Source organism: Lepisosteus oculatus, chromosome 2 (assembly GCF_040954835.1).
Source record: "Lepisosteus oculatus isolate fLepOcu1 chromosome 2, fLepOcu1.hap2, whole genome shotgun sequence".
NCBI classification, from domain to species: domain Eukaryota; kingdom Metazoa; phylum Chordata; class Actinopteri; order Semionotiformes; family Lepisosteidae; genus Lepisosteus; species Lepisosteus oculatus.
Window position 1 is genome coordinate 33,416,782 of NC_090697.1, and position 20,565 is coordinate 33,437,346.

General features: G+C 36.2%; 1 protein-coding gene across 3 annotated transcripts in view; it reads left to right on the forward strand.

Moving 5' to 3' along the window:
- Positions 1 to 20,565, forward strand: part of ak9 (adenylate kinase 9) — a 33,694-nt gene that overhangs the window by 5,446 nt on the left and 7,683 nt on the right. The window contains exons 6-30 of one of the 3 annotated variants that reach the window (XM_015356338.2): positions 861 to 973; positions 1,870 to 2,058; positions 2,455 to 2,577; positions 3,040 to 3,114; positions 3,471 to 3,572; positions 4,536 to 4,675; positions 5,582 to 5,762; positions 6,228 to 6,369; positions 7,051 to 7,152; positions 7,965 to 8,072; positions 9,170 to 9,300; positions 10,057 to 10,198; positions 11,366 to 11,471; positions 12,010 to 12,080; positions 12,447 to 12,575; positions 13,483 to 13,680; positions 14,891 to 15,012; positions 15,171 to 15,377; positions 16,017 to 16,307; positions 17,342 to 17,457; positions 17,920 to 18,139; positions 18,258 to 18,326; positions 19,220 to 19,429; positions 19,634 to 19,852; positions 20,040 to 20,253. In XM_015356338.2, the coding sequence (XP_015211824.2) occupies positions 861 to 973; positions 1,870 to 2,058; positions 2,455 to 2,577; positions 3,040 to 3,114; positions 3,471 to 3,572; positions 4,536 to 4,675; positions 5,582 to 5,762; positions 6,228 to 6,369; positions 7,051 to 7,152; positions 7,965 to 8,072; positions 9,170 to 9,300; positions 10,057 to 10,198; positions 11,366 to 11,471; positions 12,010 to 12,080; positions 12,447 to 12,575; positions 13,483 to 13,680; positions 14,891 to 15,012; positions 15,171 to 15,377; positions 16,017 to 16,307; positions 17,342 to 17,457; positions 17,920 to 18,139; positions 18,258 to 18,326; positions 19,220 to 19,429; positions 19,634 to 19,852; positions 20,040 to 20,253 (3,720 nt within the window). The remainder of the gene's footprint in view (positions 1 to 860; positions 974 to 1,869; positions 2,059 to 2,454; positions 2,578 to 3,039; positions 3,115 to 3,470; positions 3,573 to 4,535; positions 4,676 to 5,581; positions 5,763 to 6,227; positions 6,370 to 7,050; positions 7,153 to 7,964; positions 8,073 to 9,169; positions 9,301 to 10,056; positions 10,199 to 11,365; positions 11,472 to 12,009; positions 12,081 to 12,446; positions 12,576 to 13,482; positions 13,681 to 14,890; positions 15,013 to 15,170; positions 15,378 to 16,016; positions 16,308 to 17,341; positions 17,458 to 17,919; positions 18,140 to 18,257; positions 18,327 to 19,219; positions 19,430 to 19,633; positions 19,853 to 20,039; positions 20,254 to 20,565) is intronic. The other 2 variants (XM_015356356.2, XM_015356349.2) reach the window with 2 other exon arrangements.

Genomic DNA, 20,565 nt, shown 5'->3' on the forward strand with positions numbered 1-20,565 from the left:
CAAATAAATTAAGCTGTTTACATTGAAAGTAAACATTTATTTTTTGTTTATAACTTTTTCTAAATATACAAGTTGATTAAGTATATTGTGAGGCACCACAATTATATGATTAGCTGACTTGGGAAAGAATGATGCTGTTATTAAATAGATTAAGTTGGAATAACATACAGTATATGATAATCATAAATCCTCAAAACTACTTGTGAGAAAGAGGCAATATATCCTAGTTATTTGCTTTAGATCTGCTTCACCTAATAAATCATCCTTTATCCAGATCAAATTTAAAATGAAATGAACATCCTTCAAGTAAGGATGTAAATTAGGAGCAGCAGTCACAATGTGTTACAGGTAACAGTTCCATTTCCTGTAATGTGGTGATCGTACAAGAGCTGATTAATTTTCATACTTATAATGAAGAAGTGTGTTCAAAATAACATACAGTATCAGCCATATCGGGTAAAATGAGCTGTATCATGCTGATCCCCTCTATAATGATAATAAAGCCATTTGATGTTAAATTTGAGTGAGTTTGAGTGCACAACAAGAAATCATAAAACAAAATAAACATAAAATAATTAGTATTAATACCCCTAATTATTTTTTAAAGCACAGAATTAAGAATAACAACAAGTATGTAAGAAATTCAGAAATAAGAAGGGTTACAAACACCAACAGGCTATTTGGCCCATCTAATGTGTCTTTTAATTAGTAGCTAATGGATCTAATATTTTCAAAAATAATGCAGAAAGTTTTCTTTTAGATATTATTTACTCTTTGCTGGATAAAGACATTTAAAAAATGTATGTACAGTATGTTGTGTGTTTTGTTCTATATCAAGTAACAAGAACATTGTGTCACAGGTTACGTTCTAAGTAGCCTCCCCTCTACGTCAGAGGAGTATCTGAAGATTCCAGAGCAAATAGAGATGATAAAGAACCTGAATCTGGTACCGGATTTCATCATAAACATCAAGGTGCAATTCTTTAATTTGTTTTATCTTTTCACTTTGCAAGTACCACAGCCTAAAATAATATACAGTTATCTTTTCAGCCGTTGTCAAACATAACTGTAAAAAATATGTTTAGTAGTTCTTTACTGGAAAAAGACATTTTAAAAATGTATAAACAGAACAGATTTATAGACAGAACTAATTCTCTTGAATATGGGGTTTCTAAATTTCTTTAATTTTACTTTGCATAAAAATAACATCTTGATTCATATTGAGCACCCTTTCATCAGTTTTGGATAAACAGACCATTTCTGTCCATAAAAGAGGGGACCCAAATTTTCAGCATGTTCTTGATAGATAATATTCTTTTCAGAAAGCTATGGTAAATTTGTATTAGGTTTGCTCTATTAATATTGCAATTTTCCAGTTTTCTTCTACTTGGGGCATGTTTTTGTGGTGCTGATGAGTTTAACCATGCTATCACTGACCTTGTCTGTATTTGGCTGTATTATGATTTGCCATTGTCTAGTCTAGTAGCATTAAGTCATGCAATGGTGAGAAATAGTATTCTAAACCCATGGTAAAATACACAATTAATATTTTTGTAAATTTTCTAATTTATCCCCAATTTGAAAAGTATAAATAAACATTATTAACAATTTAATTCTTCTTGACTGTAGGCCATCAGGTAGGAGAACTGCAAAATACCCTTGTTTTTGAAAGCTGCTAACTACAATCTGAATTAAAAACAATTTTAAAAAAGAAAGTTATGTCACATCTTGTTGTCTCTCATAAGTATGGAAGCCCGTACTATATCGTGTGCATGTGATATTTTTAATTTAATTTTTCCAGTATTGGATTTGGCATGAGTGGAGATGGTCTAGTATTATTAATGTCTACCTATGCCTCCTGTGCACCAGTGTCCAGATTACGACCTAAGCCGCCGGCTCTCTGGACAGCGGCAACATCCTGAAACGGGAAAGGTGTACCAGAAGGAACAGTGGGACCCTGTGAAAAAAGACAGAAAGAGAAGAAAAAGAGTTGGGGAGGAAGAAGGAGAGGAGGAGGAGGAAGAAGAGGAAGAGGAAAACGTGCAGGCAGCAGAAGAGGTCCAATGTCCTTTTTTAAGACCAACCTCACTGGGAGGTTTTCAGAATATACAGAGTTTTTGTCTGGGAAGGGAGATATCAGCAATGATATCCTCAAAGTGAAACAATATTAAAAGGGATAAAAGTCAGCTGAGAACAGGAGATGCCACAAGCTATATGTTGGTGCACTTACACTTTCCTGACAGAAATTATTTCAGATCATTTTAAAGAGGTCTCAGATAGATGTATTTTGTATCTTCTGCAAACCGTTTAGTGATTTTTTTTGTTTTCCTGTTTTATTTATTGATTGATTTACATACAACCTAACTGACACTGAATGACACCTTTACTCAGACAAGATAACCCCATTCAATTCAGTGCTATTTAGAGTGAATGTTAATGGGACATTCTTTTAAGGGAGAGGAAGGACAGTTCCAGAAAGACATGCATTCTCAGCTTGTGACACGGCCTGAAGATTTCCCAGACAACACCCTGAAAAGAATAGCACTCTACAAAGACACCATGCTTAGACCTTTAGAGGTAGGTAACATTCCAATTTTTTAAAAATTTCAAATTTAGTTGCTTTTCCTAATGTGTCCTTCTTTCCTAAAAATGTGTAATCTACCCATCTTTTTACAAACTGAAGTTTTGATTTACTGTATTGGGATTTTGAATGATAATGGCTGCCAGATTGTGAGTTATAGTAGGCAGCAATTGTTATTTTGCACATCTAATTTTAGATTAACATCTTTGGCAGTATTTACCTGTTTTTAGAAAGTTCTGCACCTTATTGATCATTGTTAAGTACATGGGGTTTGGTCAAAATGCAGTGCAGTGTTAGTTTTTAGTTTTAGTTTTTCCTATAATAAAGTAATAGCCCTATCGCAAGACTCACTATTGCCTGCTCCATTGATTATACTTTTCTTAATTGTGGCTGAAGAAATGCAATGGATGCCTTAAAAAATATACAAGACCTTTACTTATGGATTTGTGCCTTTTCAGGATTATATGGCCGATCATGATCTTCAGTACCTGTTTGAGCTTGATGGAAACAAGAGCCCAACTGAGCTGTATGTGGTGAGTGATGATCGCTGTCACTTACTTTCTGTGCTGCATTTCCACTACTCTTTGGACACATCCTAGTGATTGTATTTGTTTTGATTGATTATTTTGTATTTTGAACGATTAAGGAATCTATCTTTCAATTAAATAATTTTAATTAAACACGTACAGTCCAAGAAGTTTTTTAATTCACTCCATTATGCTGTGAGAAAAATTATAAGATAAAAAGAAATCTGTGTAAACAAATGTCCATTAAATTGATAGACGGGCAGTTAAGTTTCATGGCACTTTTAAAGTGCTGTTATAAATCTACATATTTATCTTGAATGGAAAACTGTGACTAAAGCAACCCTATTCCACATGCCGGGCAGTCGGTGATGTCTCGCCTGGAGACGATGGCGGTCAGGAGTGCCGCCGTACCCATCAGGCTGCTGCAGCTGGAGGAAGAGGAGCTGCCAGAGGAGATCGACAATGTGAGTGGAATTTCACACCCTTCCGGTTTTATCAGAGTTCCCGAAACTCTGCCATTGTCCATCTGAGCCTTAATTCTATAACGTAAAGGCAGTTAAATAAAGATAGAAAACTACTAATGGTAACTCATTGCTTTATGAATTAAATGTATGCATATTCATTTTTATATTTACTTTTATTTGAGACTTTTTTCCTTGTTCATGCTTAATATTAAAATAGTTATTGCTAAACTTTTTTTGCTATGATATTCCTATACTGACTTTTAGGGGATGTGAAACTTGTCATTCCTTTTAACCAGGAAACAGACCAGTTACTTCTTTTACTAAACAAGAATGGCAACAGTCAAGCTGTGAGTGCCATCTGACAGCATAATACAGCCTTCACTTAAACAGCCCTTCCCACTGTCCTGTCTCCTACATTAACTGATACAAAAAGACAAGAAGAGACAAAATGACAAATATACAGCCTGTTTATGTCACACAACCAAAACTGACACCAACCAGGCAATTCTGCTCTGAGTTGTGGTCACAGCTTGGAAATGCAATAATGTCACTGTCGATCTCAGAATCCTTTTATTTGAGTAATTACTTAACAAACCCCTCCTGAGACCTAACTTTTTTTTTCTTCAAAAATCTTTTTTTTTCTATCCATATATTTGTCTGTATCTTTTTCATTTCCATGCGTCGAAACCCAGACAAACAAATCATGCTTCAATCACAACACATCTCTTCTGAAAGAATGATATTTAATAATTTAGTTCAGCAATTTAGCCAGGTAGAAGAAAGTAAGGTGAAGTCTTAGATTTTCCCAGACAAAGCAAGTGCCTCTCAGTTACTAGGACTGGTTCATAGGCATGCAAAACCTGCTTATAAGGAACTTTAAAATGGGGTTTCATGCAGCCTGCATGCCAATGTTGGGAATAAAAAGCTTGCAGCTCCTGTCCATGTGTGCGGTTCTTTGTGCAGGAGGAGTTGCTGCGCACCTTGTCATCCAGTAAAATGGTGGCTCCCGGGTACAGGTGGAGAAGGAGCCGCTGGGGTCGTGCCTGCCCCGTGGCTCTGAAACAAGGCAACGTGATCATGGGAAAGCCCGAGTTCTCCGTTGGGTGAGAGGCCTTTGTCTTTGCATGTTTCAAGATGATTTATTTCCTTTCCCACTCACAGAGGAGGAGAAGAAGGACCAGTCTTTATTTTATGGAAATTGTCAGTCCCAAGTATTTTGAGAGCTTTCAAAACTATTATTTTTTGCTTTGCAGTCAAGAACCTGCATCTCAAATAATTAAATAAGTATGATGATCTCAATTGTATTGCCTCAAAGGATATGCAACCAAGTAACTTATACATTTCTGTAAAACACAGTCTTTGTCTTTGGAAAATAGCCACTTGAAATGTACGTGTACGTACGTACATAACAAAGTACGTGTTTGTTACAGGTTTTGTGACAGGTTACAGCTCTTCTTTCTTCACATCAGACACAAGATCTAATCAAGCACTAAGAGCTTCAACTAGAGCCTGACATAATTTCAAGGAAACTAATAAAGCTAGATGTATTAAGACATATACTGCATAATTAATGATGTTACCTAAGTATCTTAATTCAATCAATTCAATTTAGATTAAATTTGTCTTTTGGAAAATAGCCTGCAATATGAAATTAATCATAATTTCTTATTTATTTTGTGAGCAATAGATGCTATATTTTAGATCTCAGTATGAAAACAGTCTCCTATATACAGTACATGCTGTGTGTTTCAATACTAATGCTACTAGCACAGTTCATATACAAACTTACAAATGAGTAGTGAACTATGTGTTCCCAAGGATGCTTTTCTTGGTGTGTTTTCTTTTTACTGATAATGAAAGTTACAGACCAAGGAGCTACTATCAAGATCCATTAAAACCCCCTACCCCTAAAAATATTGGTTTGTATTCTGAAGTATCTGTTGGTGGGCAAAATCACATTTTGAAAAATAAGTCTTTGAAACTAACACTTCTTGTTCTTTTTTTTCTAGATTCCTGGATAAGATCTATGTTCTTTCATCACAAGAAGCTCTACAGAGCTTCATGGTAAACCCACGTCCATACCTGCTTCCACCTATGCCCAGAGCTCCATGCAAAGTAGCAGTGATTGGACCCCCGTCTTCAGGGAAAACCACACTTTGCAGGTTGCTTGCAGGAAAATACAGTGCTAAGGTAGAGTTTAACATTTTAACCACTTCCTTGTCCTGCTTTTAGCATTTTGGTCCATTTAACATTACCCACATGAAATTTATTACACCAGGGTTGAAAATATGTTAAATTAATAAGTGCATTAAATAATAATTATAATTATTATTTAAAGTCCTAAATAAAATATAACATTCAGTTTCAGCTCATTAAAAGTTGTTTACATTTGAAGAAAACCATTTATAGCTGCTATAAAAGAGAATAATTTAAAGAATGGAAAAGAGACATTTTGGAGTTCAAGTATAATTTTAATCAAATAAATGTTTGTTTATAAAATCAGGAGCATTTTGTTTTTTTTCCCACAAAACATTGCAAACAGCATATATTTGAAATGCTAGAAAATACTTACTTTGAATTTTTATTGCAATTTAAAATTGAAATGGACTTGTCATTAAGAGAGAAATCAAAGTTTGCTCTCCATTGCTGTTTAAGGTGATAGACATGGAGACACTTGTCCAACCTGTGGTTGCTGAGGAGCGAAAGTTAATCCTGGCAAAAGTCCGGGAAGAAGCAGTGGCTTCTGCAATAGAATATGTGAAAATAAGGGTCCAGCAAGAAGTCCTTAACAGAGATGGTGAGAAATTATCAAGGTCTTACCTTAGAAATTACCTTATAATTTGTGGGCTATGGAAAATGTACTGCAATCTTACGGATAAGAAGTTTAGTAAGGACTGTGTGAAACCATCCTTTGGCACCAATAGTTAATTTCCTGATGGAATACATCCTAATTTTTCTAGTTTTAAATTTTCAAATTCTTTTGGGATACATATACAGTAGCCTCTTTACTATAAATTGGCTGTTCACTGTAAGAAAGTACTCTAGGTTTTCAAAAAATACTTTCTTCACCAGAACAATAACAAATAAAGTGACTCATATTTTTCCTCTCTACAAAGGGGTGCATACTGTATGTTAAGGGGAACACACAATAAAACATTTTTAGACAGACCAAGGAAACAAGCCTGAGCCCACACCACTTCAAATAGGTGTACTATAAAAGGCAAATCTATGCAGGGCTTTAAAATTGCCAGACACACTTAAAATAATCTCTCTGCCTGTTCTCTGGTTATAAAGCCATCTCTAAAATTTCCATTTTCTTTCAAGGAGGTTATTGATCTACTGAAGGTCCATGGCCTAGTGGCTTATAGCAATAAACCCTGCTTCTAAACTTGATTGCTAGAAATAACAAAATGGGATTACTAGGTTTTAGCAGAGCAGTAAACCTGTAAGGAAAAAATTCCCTCTAACCTTCATGCAGGGGAAGATACTACTAAGGCAGCCCCAGATGAGGAGCGTGAGTTTAATGGCAATGGGTTTGAACCCGGCCTCCCAGCCTCACCTACTGAAAAGAATATGGAAGGTGAGTTTCATCTGATCCAACTCTGTGAAATATATTTTTGAGACCCGTTTACACTAGTCAGGTATCTAGCTGGAAATGTGAGATCTGATTGCACTGATGAAAATCCTGCTTAAAAGCCTGTTTTCAGTCCCAGGTGAAGTCCTAACTTTGAAATGAATACTCTTGCAAATAAATTACCCTTGTGTTGCAGTTTATCATATGTAACTTATTTGCTATAAAAATGGTATCTGCCTAAACGAGCAAGCAGCTGACAAGTAAGAATTTGCCATTCTCTTACATGTCACAAGAGTACAGGTACATGTAGTTACTGCTTTGAACCTATATTATGAACCTCATTAATTAAAGTATATTTCTACATTACTAGAGTCATTGAGATTGTTTCTATTTTGTGCTTATTAACAAGTCTATTATAAATTATTTTGCTAATACAATTACTTGAAAAATAAGAGTAACCTACTACAGTTAACTTCAATTCTCAATATATCTTGAATACGAAATCTTTGTGATAATGATGCACAGAAAAATATGTTAACAAAGTAATTGTTTCTGCTTTTAAACAAAAACATTTGTACAGCTGATCTATGCAGGATTGTCTTCTGATCCTCCAGTTTAGGAACTCTTTATCTTCATTCCTATAAGTATAAGTATAAGTATAAGTATAAGTATAAGTATAAGTATAAGTATAAGTATAGTGGGTGATGATATAGTGGGTGTGCTAACTTTAAGAATGATGTAACATGCCACATGGTGGCAGTCAAAGAGCACATGGGTAGGTCTTAACATTTGTTTAAATAATCATCCTTCTGCTGAAGTAGACAGTGCATCACTTCCAGTGGAGGTGGAAGAGGCAGCTCCTGTCATGTCTGAGGGGCAACCAGAAACAACTACAGCTTCCTCAAGTGAAAAGGGTGCAAATGAAGGTGAGCTTTTACATTCATTTTTAAAACTTTGTTTTACAGTAAAACATTTTTTTTTCCAGAAAGAGAGGAGTTTTGCCAGCTAAGCCTGGAAAATGAAATTGTGCATCCATCCATTTTCCAAGCCACTTTATCCAATATAGGGTCGTGGGGAATGCCAGAACCAAACCTGGCAAGCAACAGGCACAAGGTGGGATACACATTCAGTGGGACGCCACTCCATCACCGGGCACACACAAGCACAAACTGCGCACACTCACACCAGGGCCAAGTTGTCCAGAATTAACCTACCAGTATGTGTTTGGACTGTGGGAAGAAACCGGAGCACCTGGAGGAAACCCACACAAAAACAGGGAGAACGTACAAACTCCATGCAGAAAGCACCCCAAGAATGGAAGCAATGTACGAGGCAGCAATGCTAAAAACTACACCACTGTGCCACCCATATGAGCTTATATATACCATAATTAATCTATTTGAGACTAAAGCTATCCCACTTTTTAACTATAACCTTCCAGTGTATAAAGCTAATAATTATTACTTTTATTCGTTGATATGATATAGTTTATTTAAAATGAGTTATACATTTACACAGAAATGCATGTGATCAGAGAATATAATCAACTTCACTTTAGTTTCATTCCTTAACAGCTTTTGTTAAAAGGGATCAAAAGCTGTCCAAAATAAGGTTGATATTAATAATATAAGATATATTATTTTAATTTCATTAATAACTATTTGTTTAGGTATGAAAAGATTTTATTAAATCAATATGCTTGAGGGAAAAATATTTAATAATATAGTTTTATATATATATATATCTTTGGTTCTCTGTGTTTCCTATGTTGTGTTGTTTACCAGAAGAAAATGTCTTACTGACCTTTGTTGGTACAGTACATCAAGGGTGTAACTGAAATGAAATAGATACCTTAAAAACACAATCTATTCTACCCAGTTAATAGACCCAGGGACCTTTTAGGTGTACATGAAAAGTATTTTTAATTTTTAAATACACGGAAAACTACACTCTCATGAAATGTTTAAAAAAACTAAAATTGCAGTGGTGTTACAGAAAAGGTGAGATTCTCCTGTCATTGTAGTGCTAGAGGTGACAGCTGAACACCCTGAAGTCCAGGCTCTTGTAAGTGAAGCTGTTAAGAAATCAGAGCAGAACCCTATCACACTCTCTCCAGAAGTGTATGTGGACATACTGGAGAAACACATCAAGCAGGTATGTAGAGAAATGTTTCTCAAAGAAAAGTGTAATATCAATCTCAATAAATGTACATCCCATATCTTCAAAAATGTTTGTCCTTATAATAGAAGTGCCTTATGGCTCTTGCATGGAGCATAGATTGAGCTCTATGGCCCAGATATCACTGTTTCAAAGCTGGGGCATGTCTCTAGCTATCTGTAAGTACAGTTCTCCAAGAAACTGTGCAGTGTTGGATTACTGCCTGATGGTGTTGGGGATTAGTCTGATTAAATTAGATTAGACAATTCTGAACAACAGTAACTCCTGCGACTTGCTGGGTACCTGCATGCTTGCGGTGACATCAGTGAAAAACAAACAGCTCCTCCAATCAGCACCAAATCTCCAGGCGGGTGCTGTGGAGCTTGTAACGTGAAATGATGAACATCTCTGCTGGTGAATGTGTTAGAGGAGCTCCTCCATATGTTCCATTCTGTCCCAATTAAGCACAGTAATCATTGCCAGAGAGCCGAGTCTTAAACGTTAGTAAATCCAAATTGGGTAGGTTTGTTATAAAAAAATATTGGTGCTTCCAAATCTAGAAAAAATAAAAATGCCATTTCATAATTAATACATGACAGTGGTTGAGTACTTCAAAGAGATAGTCTTCCAAATTATTTTGTTAATTGGTTCCTAGAACTGCTGTAGATGACTATTGACAGTGAAACTTTTATTAACTTGGGTGTCTAACTGATGTGACTGTAAGTTATTAGCAGACATATTTATCTTTTGCAGAGACAACTGGATACTGAAAATCAGACTGCAAGAGGATGGGTGTTGGATAACTTCCCAAGAAACAGAGATCAATTGATATTCATGCAAGAAAGGGAAATAATTCCAGATATGTTTATCTGCATAAGAGACAGTGAAGAAGATGGTAGGAAGATCTAATTTAGACATACTGTACCTGTAGGTTTTACAAGCAAGGGATGAATGCCCTGATCATGAGTATTCAGTACTGACATTGCTTGTAATTGCTATTACATCGGGATAATATGTCTTTACTTAGGAATCTCACAAAAGTCTAGAGGCAGTTTTCATTTATCAGCTTTGCATGTGGCACCTGCTAATTGACTTCATTGAGTGAGTGAAGGTATGAATGAGTACCTGCAGTGTTTCGTCCTTGAGTAAAAGAACTGCTTAAACATGGTTGTGACAGCTAACATGAAGCTTTGTCACATAGGAGATGACAGGTCTCATAGTGTAAACTGTTGTGATTATATTACCCAGGAGTAATCAGATCTTTAGAGGAGTAAGGTTTTGGAGTAAAGACCTTTTGGTGTGCCTTTGCCAGGTCTATGCAGGTTGAGGTAACTCTAAAAGACAGCTGTTCCAGTCCAGAGTCTGGACCATACACACTAGGTCATGTAACAAGAATAGCTACTGAAGCTGTGAGATATCTATAAGCAGAGTGTACTCACATTTTGTCATATACAGTATGAAGATGTAAATAAAACTAAAGACATGTATATATACTGAAGATTCACACTAGCAAGGAAACAGGTGTTGATTAATGTTCCCCTAAAGTTGTTTTCCAAAATAACATATTAGAAAAATATTTATTTTGGATGTTGAAATGCAACTGTATTTCCAGATAATTACACTAATGTTTGAGTAATGATGGATTATGGATTTTGAATATAGATTAAATATTTTTTACCTGATTTTTGTTTAAATGCACATTGGTGATGGTGGAGGGGAGTCCCCATTACCTGTAAAGCACTTTGAGTGGAGTGTCCAGAAAAGCGCTATATAAGTGTAAGAAATTATTATTATTATTATTATTATTATTATTATTATTATTATTAAATTAATAAAAAAAATAATTCCATCTTCACCAATTAAAAAGGAAAGCAATATAAGCTGAAAGAGGCATGGCCGCTGTTTAGGAGTTTGGAGACATGTACTGTATCTATGTGGACCTTTCTTTGCTTTCTGAAAGAAATATTTATCGAGAAAAAGGTGACGAAATATTTTAAGTTAATAGAGTTGATATTTTACTGACAAATATTAATATTATTATATTGGTATGTTCTTTTTCCAGGTAAACATCTACTTACTAGAATCTATGAGAGTCACAAAGAAGAAATAAACTCTGCTGTACTAGAAAGATTTCAGAAAGAGCAACGATTGAAAGAACGTAAAGCACTGTGGGTATTTTCATTTTCTCAAGAAACAATTGATATATAATAACTTTAACTTTAATGTTTTAAAAAATTTAGAATCGGAATACAGTATTAAGCACCAGAGTTACAAATAGTGTACCAACTAGAAACTACAGGTCCAAGAACTGTCAACATGGCTATCCAACATCTTCATTAATAGAAGAAGAGATGTAACAAAGTCAGTCAGCGATGTGGATGAAGAACACAGTGCGTGATCAGCAGATCTTCTCACAGTGAAAAATGGAGATGTCAAATCTTACTAGTGTCAGGATGCAGCTCTGCTTTGTGCCACAGTCAGTGATAACTCTGGATGATGTTTGATTGTAGTACTGTATGATTGTCTTCATTCCCACTCAATCCCATGGATTGCCTTCGATAAGGAAAGCACCTTTTGTGGACAGCCTGTTTGGGTATGCAATCTCATAGATGTCACTTTTAGATGTCACAAAAATTCTGACAAATGTGTGATTTTCATGAATGCTTTCTTTTGGTGTTGTCTGGCTTGCTGTGGTGTCCCCTGCAGGCAGGAGCTGCAGGAGTCAGGAGTGGAGCTTGAGCAGCCCAGACTGGAGGCTGTACTGGAGGAGCCTGAAGGTGTGGATCTCTGGAGCAATTTAAATACGTCTTTATGTACATCACTTTTATGTTACATTTGTGTGATAAAAAAAACAGTTCTGGCAATTCAAAGGAGAAATACCTGCCTATTATAGACAGTCTTAATAACACATCAACACTGTTTGCTTCTTTTTGTAAAAATGATTAGGTTTTAAAGTTCACCACTTCATATTATGCAAAACTACACTTATTGGGACTAATCTGTACTTCACGAATAATTATGTGCACATAACTGTGTAAGAAAGTGTGGTTCTTGAAGTGAATTAATGTTTGAGCCCTGATAATCTAATAATCTGTCATGTTTTTTAGCTTTTGAATATTATATTGCCTAGTTTTCTTCTGCAGCAGCTGAAACACCAGACAATTCCCAGCTTAATACTTTTCAAAACACACAAGACACACAGTCACAATTGGAAGAAGACACCCTTCACACAAGCTCCGAGCAAACTCCTAAGGTTATCCAGGAAATGAAAGGTGAGGCTGAGCCATAGTGACTTCCCTTTACTTCAATGCTTAGCTCTTAGGAAACAGCTCTGTGTATGTCTGGTCTGTAAACGATGTAAACTTGTGTGTGTGCCATGATAACAGATTTACCACCTTGTTGCTGAATCTTCTCAGATCTTAGAACCTAAACAAAACTAGGACATGTCCGTATTGGAATCGGTGACCTCTAAGGAAAACCTAGTTGTTGCATTAAGTGATGTTAAGTGATGTTAATTTTTGCATTAAGTGATGGACTATAAGGTTAGACTTTCTTTTCTTCACCACAGTATCGAAACCAATGTGCCACCCACAACAAAGTGAGCCCTGCCACCATAATTTGGATGAGACGTCAAACTGAGATCTTGGTTCTTAAAGATTCCAGGGAATAGTTTATATCAGGAGCAGTGTTAACCCTGGGGTTCTGGTTATATTCCACTAGGGGGCTTAAGTTTCCTTTAATTCAGTTAATGAAGTAATTCTCGACCAGTTCAGTTGTATAGTCTGGTGTGCCCTGGTGTGCCCTGTTACAGTCCCCTAGTTGGGTGCTGCTCCCAGAGGATACACAGGTGCTTCTTACTATATACAGTATCCTATATATTGGGATCCTTTTGGATGAAAATTTCTGTGCAAATTAGTAAATCAGTTAAATGATTATGAACAAATGTAATCCTGAATTTCATGGTAGGAAAATAATCTAAAAACTTAGATCTTATCTAAGTACTCTAGCAGCTGGTCCAAAATTGATATATTTGGTAGATCTACAGTATGTTATGGACTGATACATGATATCTTCTACATATACTGTACTTGTTCCCCAATTGTTTTCATGTTTAGATTTAACCTCTCGAGAGGTTCACTCACAGGTGGCATTTTATATTCTTCTCTGTGAAATGCGTAGGTATAACATTGCCTTCGGTTTGGGAGAAAGGATTTCCAGAAGGCCCAGAGATGGAGCTTTTCAGAGAGCAGATGAAACTCTTTGTGCAGGACTGGGAAGCTATGGAAACATCCATCACCCCATCTTCTATCTGTCTCCTGGAGATTGCTGGGAAAACCCCAGAGAGTCTGCTGAGTGAAGCAGTCTATGACATGGAGAGTAAGTAGCTTTTCATTGGAGTGACATAGCAATTTGACAAAGCTCATCCTACAAAAATCGCTCTACTGCCTGTGTTTCATACACTTGTACAAAACAGCTCAGAATAATTTTACTGATTTCATCACAGTGTCTAATTTATCATAACATATTTCTGTATTCTAATTATTTTTATAAGGTATTTTAATAACGTAATTCAAGGATAGGAGTTAGTTAAAGATAATCTACTAAATGTATGAGATATTCCCACAAACATAAAATCACAAAACACACAAAATCCATCTTTTAATATCCAGGAGGTTTCCTGTCCATTATTTAATGATGAAAATGTTTTCACTTTGATACAATAGTTTAAGTTAAACTAGTTTTCTTCAAAATAATAATTATCATCTAATATTACAAGCTAAAGAGTTCCAACATTCACACTCCCTGTACGCTCCCTGCCCCAGCAATTATTTTTCTTCATTCAATGGCACACCCTTACAGATTGTACACAGAACAGCTATGGGACCATGTATATGAAGATAATTTAAATTATACACCCAAGTGAACAATATTATATGTCTTTGAATCCAGGAAATGACAGCCCTTCCATGGGACAACCTGGTACATAAACCTTACTAGTGTTATGACTGTATGGTACAGCAGTACAAACGGTTGTGGCAATGGCACAGAGGATTATAGAATGTGATTAACCATCAATCAAAGTGAGATTCACACCTTCCGCTGTTGCAATAAAGTCCAATCCATCATACAGGATCACAACCGTCCCGGACACAAACTGTTCTTTCCCCTGCACTCTGGCAAGCAGTACCGTACTATTAAAGTACGGGCTACTGGGCTTAAGAACAGCTTGTACACTATGGCAGTCTCCATCATAAACAGCTAACTGTGCAATGCCGCAGACCTCTATGCACCTCTGTACTATGCACTTTTGACTTGAACTACCATGTTTTTTTCACTACCACATATTTATTGTTCTCTAACACGTATTTATTGTTCTGGTTGTTACTATTTATTCTGTAGTATTTTGTGATGTACAGTCTACATTGTTATGTGTTGTCTATTGTACTGTGTCATCTGCTGTACTGTGCATATCCTGAGAGATCGGAGCGAATTAGAATCCCATTGTACATGTACATATGGCAATAAACTCCTCTGCCTCTAATCCAAATTACTCTGCATGAAATCAGAAATAAATGTACCTTAACAGAGCCTTTCAAGTACATTGCCTGGGAGCTGTCTGGGGTGGACCTGGATGAGGAGGAGGAGGACGCTCAGGCAGTTGCTGAAACAGAAGAGGCAGAGGAGTTAGGAGAGGAAGAGGTGGGAGAGGTGAGTTCAGCAGTTCACTGTTTCATAAGTAAAGGCTTTTTACTTCTACTGTTCCCTTTACTTACTTTACAGATGACAAGCCTGTTTGTCCTTTGCTAGCATTTATATCAGTTCTTATTATATGGATTTTTCAATGCATTTCATTGTTGTCTTTGAAGGAAGAAACTCGCTTGCCTAAGAGGCAGCTAGGAGACACTAAACACTTCTGCGCAGTGTCTCTAAAGGAGAAAAATGTACTGATTCCGTGCACTGATGAATGTGCTGCCAAGTATCGGGAAAAAGCATACTACTTCTCCAGCCCAGAGGCCCGAGAAAAATTCCTGCTAAGACCAGAGATGTACGTTTCCCACACCAAGTTATTGCAAGTAAGAAATCTTGCTAAAGTATTTAAGAAAAATGATCATATTTTCACAGATACAAATTTATTATACTAAATGATATATTTGTCAAAGTCTATCGTAGAATTCAGGCAAATGCATCTGTTTTTAACTCTGGCTGTAACCAGTTTAGCTGTTCCACTAAATGACTATGATTTTCTCTGACATTAAAATGTGTATTCTGTGACTGATGCAATACCATGTATGAGTGTATAACCTTTTACTTACTAAACTTAAACATGTTTTGTCTGTCTTGACATCTATAGCATCGTAGGAGGTAGGCTGGGGCTATACCTTGATTCTAAAATACCTTTTCAAAACTTCAAAACTTCACTGAGCTGCCCTGTGATTTATTGCATTCTTACACATTCATTTAGAGACCACAACGACTTTACAACCCATGAAAAAGTTTGCTTTTTGGATTTATTATAAAGCTGTTAATCATTTTTCATAGTCTCAAGAGTCAACAATAATTGTGTTTATAGATTCAAAGAAGTGGGATATAATTTGTGATGTGATGTCGTGCCAAATGCAAGTCTTTCTCAGTCAAAATGTCAAATAATATTTTGAAACATTCCATAAGACCCTGCCATACCGATGGAAAACTAATTAAATGTACTCTCCCAGGCTCCTCCTCTGAGGGTATTTCTGCTGGGAGCCCGTGGCTCTGGCAAGACAACACAAGGAAGATGGTTGGCCAGTAAACTGGGCATCTTTCACATCCAGTTCAGAGAGCAGCTGCAAGAGATGATCATTAAAAAAACCCGGAAAAGAATTCTTTTAGCCGACGAGGTGGAGCCGGAGGAGGAAACTCCTGAAGATGTGGAGGCCCTGCTGGCTGCGGAGGGCCAGAATGAGCTTCCCGAGACTCAGACTGCGGGCAGTGGAAAGGAGAGCCCTGTGGGCATGCCTGTAGAGGTAGGAGCTCCTCAGATCTCTCTTATGTGCATACTGTTTCATTGGAATGAAACAGGCTCATCCTTTTGCTTCTTGAAGTCTGAAGTTTTTAGTTGATAGTTTTACGTTTTAAGATATTTAGGATATTTATTCACTTGAAAGATTTATTAGTATACATAGATTACACTATGTGGCACTATGGGGTGATGTCTTTGAAACTCATTGAATAATTGTAACCTAATGTATTCTGCTTTTCACCTTTGTTTCACTCTTTAATCAGTTTCCACCATAGAATGTGTAGTACTTGATTTTCATTGTGATCTATAGCATGCCTTGGGGTACATTCATCTACAATTCAGAGCTGCAGAAACCTTGAAGTGATTATCTACTGTACCTCACATTTTAAACTTCATTATACATGGTGTGGAGTGGCATGGAGCTTTAGATTTGTAGATTTGATTCTTGAATATTTGGGACAGCAAATTTGTTTGGGAGTTAGAGCTTCTACCATACAGCTCCTTACAGCTGACTGTATGTGTGGAGTCTGCATGGTGTCCCCATGTTTGTGTGAGTGTTCACTGGGTGCTCCAGTTTCCTCCCTGGTATTCATGTTACTAGTAACTTAATGACATGCAGATTACAAAAAGAACTATTAATGTATTTGTATGACAAAGTTTCGTGCTTCTCTGAAATCTTTTTTTTAAAAACTTTTTCTTGCATTTCTTTGAAATAAAATTCACAAAATGTGTTGGAATAGCAAATTAACTTTCTAAAATGCACAAAAGGGACAAGCAATATTCTAATATTCATTTGATTCTATGACTATGTTTATTTTATGATACCACCAATGAAATGAAAATCTCCATTATCACTGTGGTAATATAAAAAAATATGCACAGCACTAAAACAGCTTTGAGCTATAAAAAAGTAAAAGGAAAATTAAAGAAATCCACAAACACAGTGGGAAAATATGTTTCCTCCCAAAAGAGCGTGCTATGACTCATATTGTCCTCCTATTTCCTGTTAATTCTGTGCTATCTGCATCTCTAAACAAGGTCACACTCACTGATGAAGAAGAAGCAATCAAATCCTACCTCTCTGATGGCAACCCCTTACCACAAGAGATACTGGACATGATACTTCCACAGTGGTGGGAGGAGGAACCTTTCAGGTAGTAGCAGATATCTTCAATAACGTGCAGCTTAAATTCTATTGCTCTTGCCTAACAATTCCTTCTGGTATAAATGCCTATTAGTGTTGGCAAGATTGTGAGCTAATATGTCCAACTGCCCTTCTTTTGGTTATTATATAGCTTAATTACCGTATATTTCTTCACAGTGCCTTCATTGTAAACAGCAATTTAAATGTATTGTATTAAAATAAGCAAACTACTCACTTGTGAATTCCTTTAATTCAATCTAATACAGCACTGCTAACACCATGTAGACAACAGATGTTTATCTGCCACATTGTATTACTTACTAGTACAGTAGTTAATTTGCTGTCAGGGGAGATACTGTATGTCTCTGAGAATGACTACTTGCTAGATTAAATAAGTTTTCAGGTAAATTGTTTGGTTTATGGGGATTCTTTCCCAAATGTGTGATTGTATTTCATGTTTTTTTCTTTACAGATCCACAGGGTTTATATTAGAAGGATTTCCACAGAACCCGGAGGAGGTCCAGTACCTGGCCGAGCAGAGCTTCTTCTCCGATGCCGCAGTGATCATGACTCTGGAGGTCACTGATATAGTGCAACGTCTGCTGCCCCCTCGCTTGGCCAGGTGGAGAGAGAAGCGAGACAGGAAGATGGAGCTACAAAGAAGAGTCAGAGAAATAAAGAACAAAATGAGGGTAGAGTAGTGTGCACGTCTTTGATGAACATTAAAAAACGAAACTAGGATCATTTGCATGGAAACAGTACATATTTTGTAAGTGATTACCAAGTGTGTTTCACTTGTTTTCTGTATAGGAAGAAGGGATTGCTAAAAGAAGAGGTGAACTTTTAGCTGAACAAGCAGAAAAACAGGCTGCAAAAAGAGTAAGACAACTTTTTCTTAATGATATTTAAATCATTGTATATTTGATCCACTACAGCTTCTAAACTCTGTGTGTCTTATTTTGAAATGTACATTGCACAAAAATGATTTGTACAGTTTTTACTTACATTGTACATTACAACTTTTGTTTTAGCATTTTTCTTTTAGAATTGAACAGCTAGGTTTTAGCAACTACGTTGATCAAGATTAAACATTATTAAAAAAATACAAATGGTATGTACCGTAAATATTTCGTTAAAACTTTAAGTACAACAAGAAGATTATGATATACTGTCCCATTCATAATGGATAATCTATGGATTTCTATTATGCATATAACTATATTGTTGTTTATGTTGTATTTCATCATATGAGTTATGATGCTGTTTCTATTTATTGAGCCATTCATGAGTTTAAAGCTTTTTAACTCCTAAATTAGAGTGGAAATAGTTTGTGTGTATACAAACAGAAGTTACAAACTTATGCTGGCACTTCCTGTCTGAATTTAGTAAATTACTACAGTACTTCTCACTCATCAATCATCTTAATTTTATAAGTGATAAACATATAAAGCTCAAATGACAAAAAGTACCTAAATGAAAATATTAGCATGTTTCAAATGAAGGCGCCAGGTCTTTTGTATCCAGCTAGTGTATTACCTGTATCTAGGTTGTTGCAGGACTCACTTAGAAGAGCTTTGTGCCAGTAATTAAAAGATTTGGGTTTTGATCACTGGCCCCAACCCACTTAGCATGCTGAGTCATTGAGAAAATGCAGTGCCAATACAAATAGGTTGACATTTATAGTACAAATGCTTTCTTGGCTAGTTTCTTGTGGACCTTTAGATTCTTGATAAGACATTATGTCACCTGTCTTCTGTGTTCTTATTGTGCAGGCTAAACAGGATGAAGAGGGGGGCAGTGAAGGTGAGATGGAGGAGGAGGAAGAAGAGGAGGATGAAATTGAGGCCTTGCTTCTGGAGGAGTTCCCTCAGGAAGATGAGGAAGATGCAGAGGAAGAGCAGGAGTTCAATGCTGTAGAGAGACTGGAAGTGGAAATAGGAGAACGATTTGAAACAGACACCACCAACCTCCAAAAATTGCAGGTATAGAACACTAACCACTATGTACATTTACATTCACCATTCTGTTCCAATGTATACTCTCCCCACATTGTGAGGTATTTTTGTGGCTTTCTGTGTAGTAAATACACTTATACTTATGGATAAACAAAATGTACCAATAACTCAAAAACGCAATAAAACTGACTACAATGTGTCATTTTTTAAAATCTATTTTCTCCTTTTTAGGATCTGTTAAGTGATCTTCATATACCACAGATCTCCATCAATGCTGGGCGGAAATCTCGTATTGTCCATTTCCAGCTGTTTGAAAGACTGAAATCACTGGTGGAGAACAGGGAAGGACTGTTTGAGAAATGTTATCCTCTGAGTTTTACCCAAGCTCGCAAACTGCTGCGTCTGTCATATAAATTCAGCAGTGCTTTTGGGTGCTGGGACCCTGTCAGGGTAAGGTTTGAGCTCTCCTTTTTTTCACAATACTATGGTTTTAAAATGTTGTTTTTTTTCAGTAAGAAACTCACATTTCATGTTTCAGAAATTCCATCACCAATAACTTAAAAAGTGCTGTTTTTTTAAATAACCCATTTTACTGATGCTCCCCTCTGTGATTTTTGAATATTTCTTTCTTTGACAGCTTGGTGAAGGAGATGTGATTCAGCCAATTCAAGGCCCCAATAACCCAACTTATCCTGTGCTCTACCATCAGTTCATTTATTTTTTTGCATCCAAAGACAGCCGCAACAAATTCATGCTGAATCCTATTAAATATCTTCGGCAACCGAAGCCTAAGCCTTCTTTGCCAATCAAAATTGCAGTGGTTGGTCCACCTAAATCTGGAAAAAGTACTGGTAAGATAATACTAAATCTATTTTCTTCTATGAATTCCCTCAGAGTGTGATGGGTTATTGTGATAAACTTCTAAGAATTTGTCTTAGAATTTGATTGTTCTTACTTAACAAAAGGAAACATTATATATAGTAGCTTTATCTCTTAATGTATCTTTGGGAAAAATGTCATTGTCCTCATTGGTCCTCTACATTTGATGTTGTTTTTATTTTACTGTGGTAATGAAATTAAAATATTATATTCTAGAAGAGACGTTCTAGTCATGAAAACAGCTGTATTTTAGAGTAAGAACCTCAGCTTCTGAATACATAGTA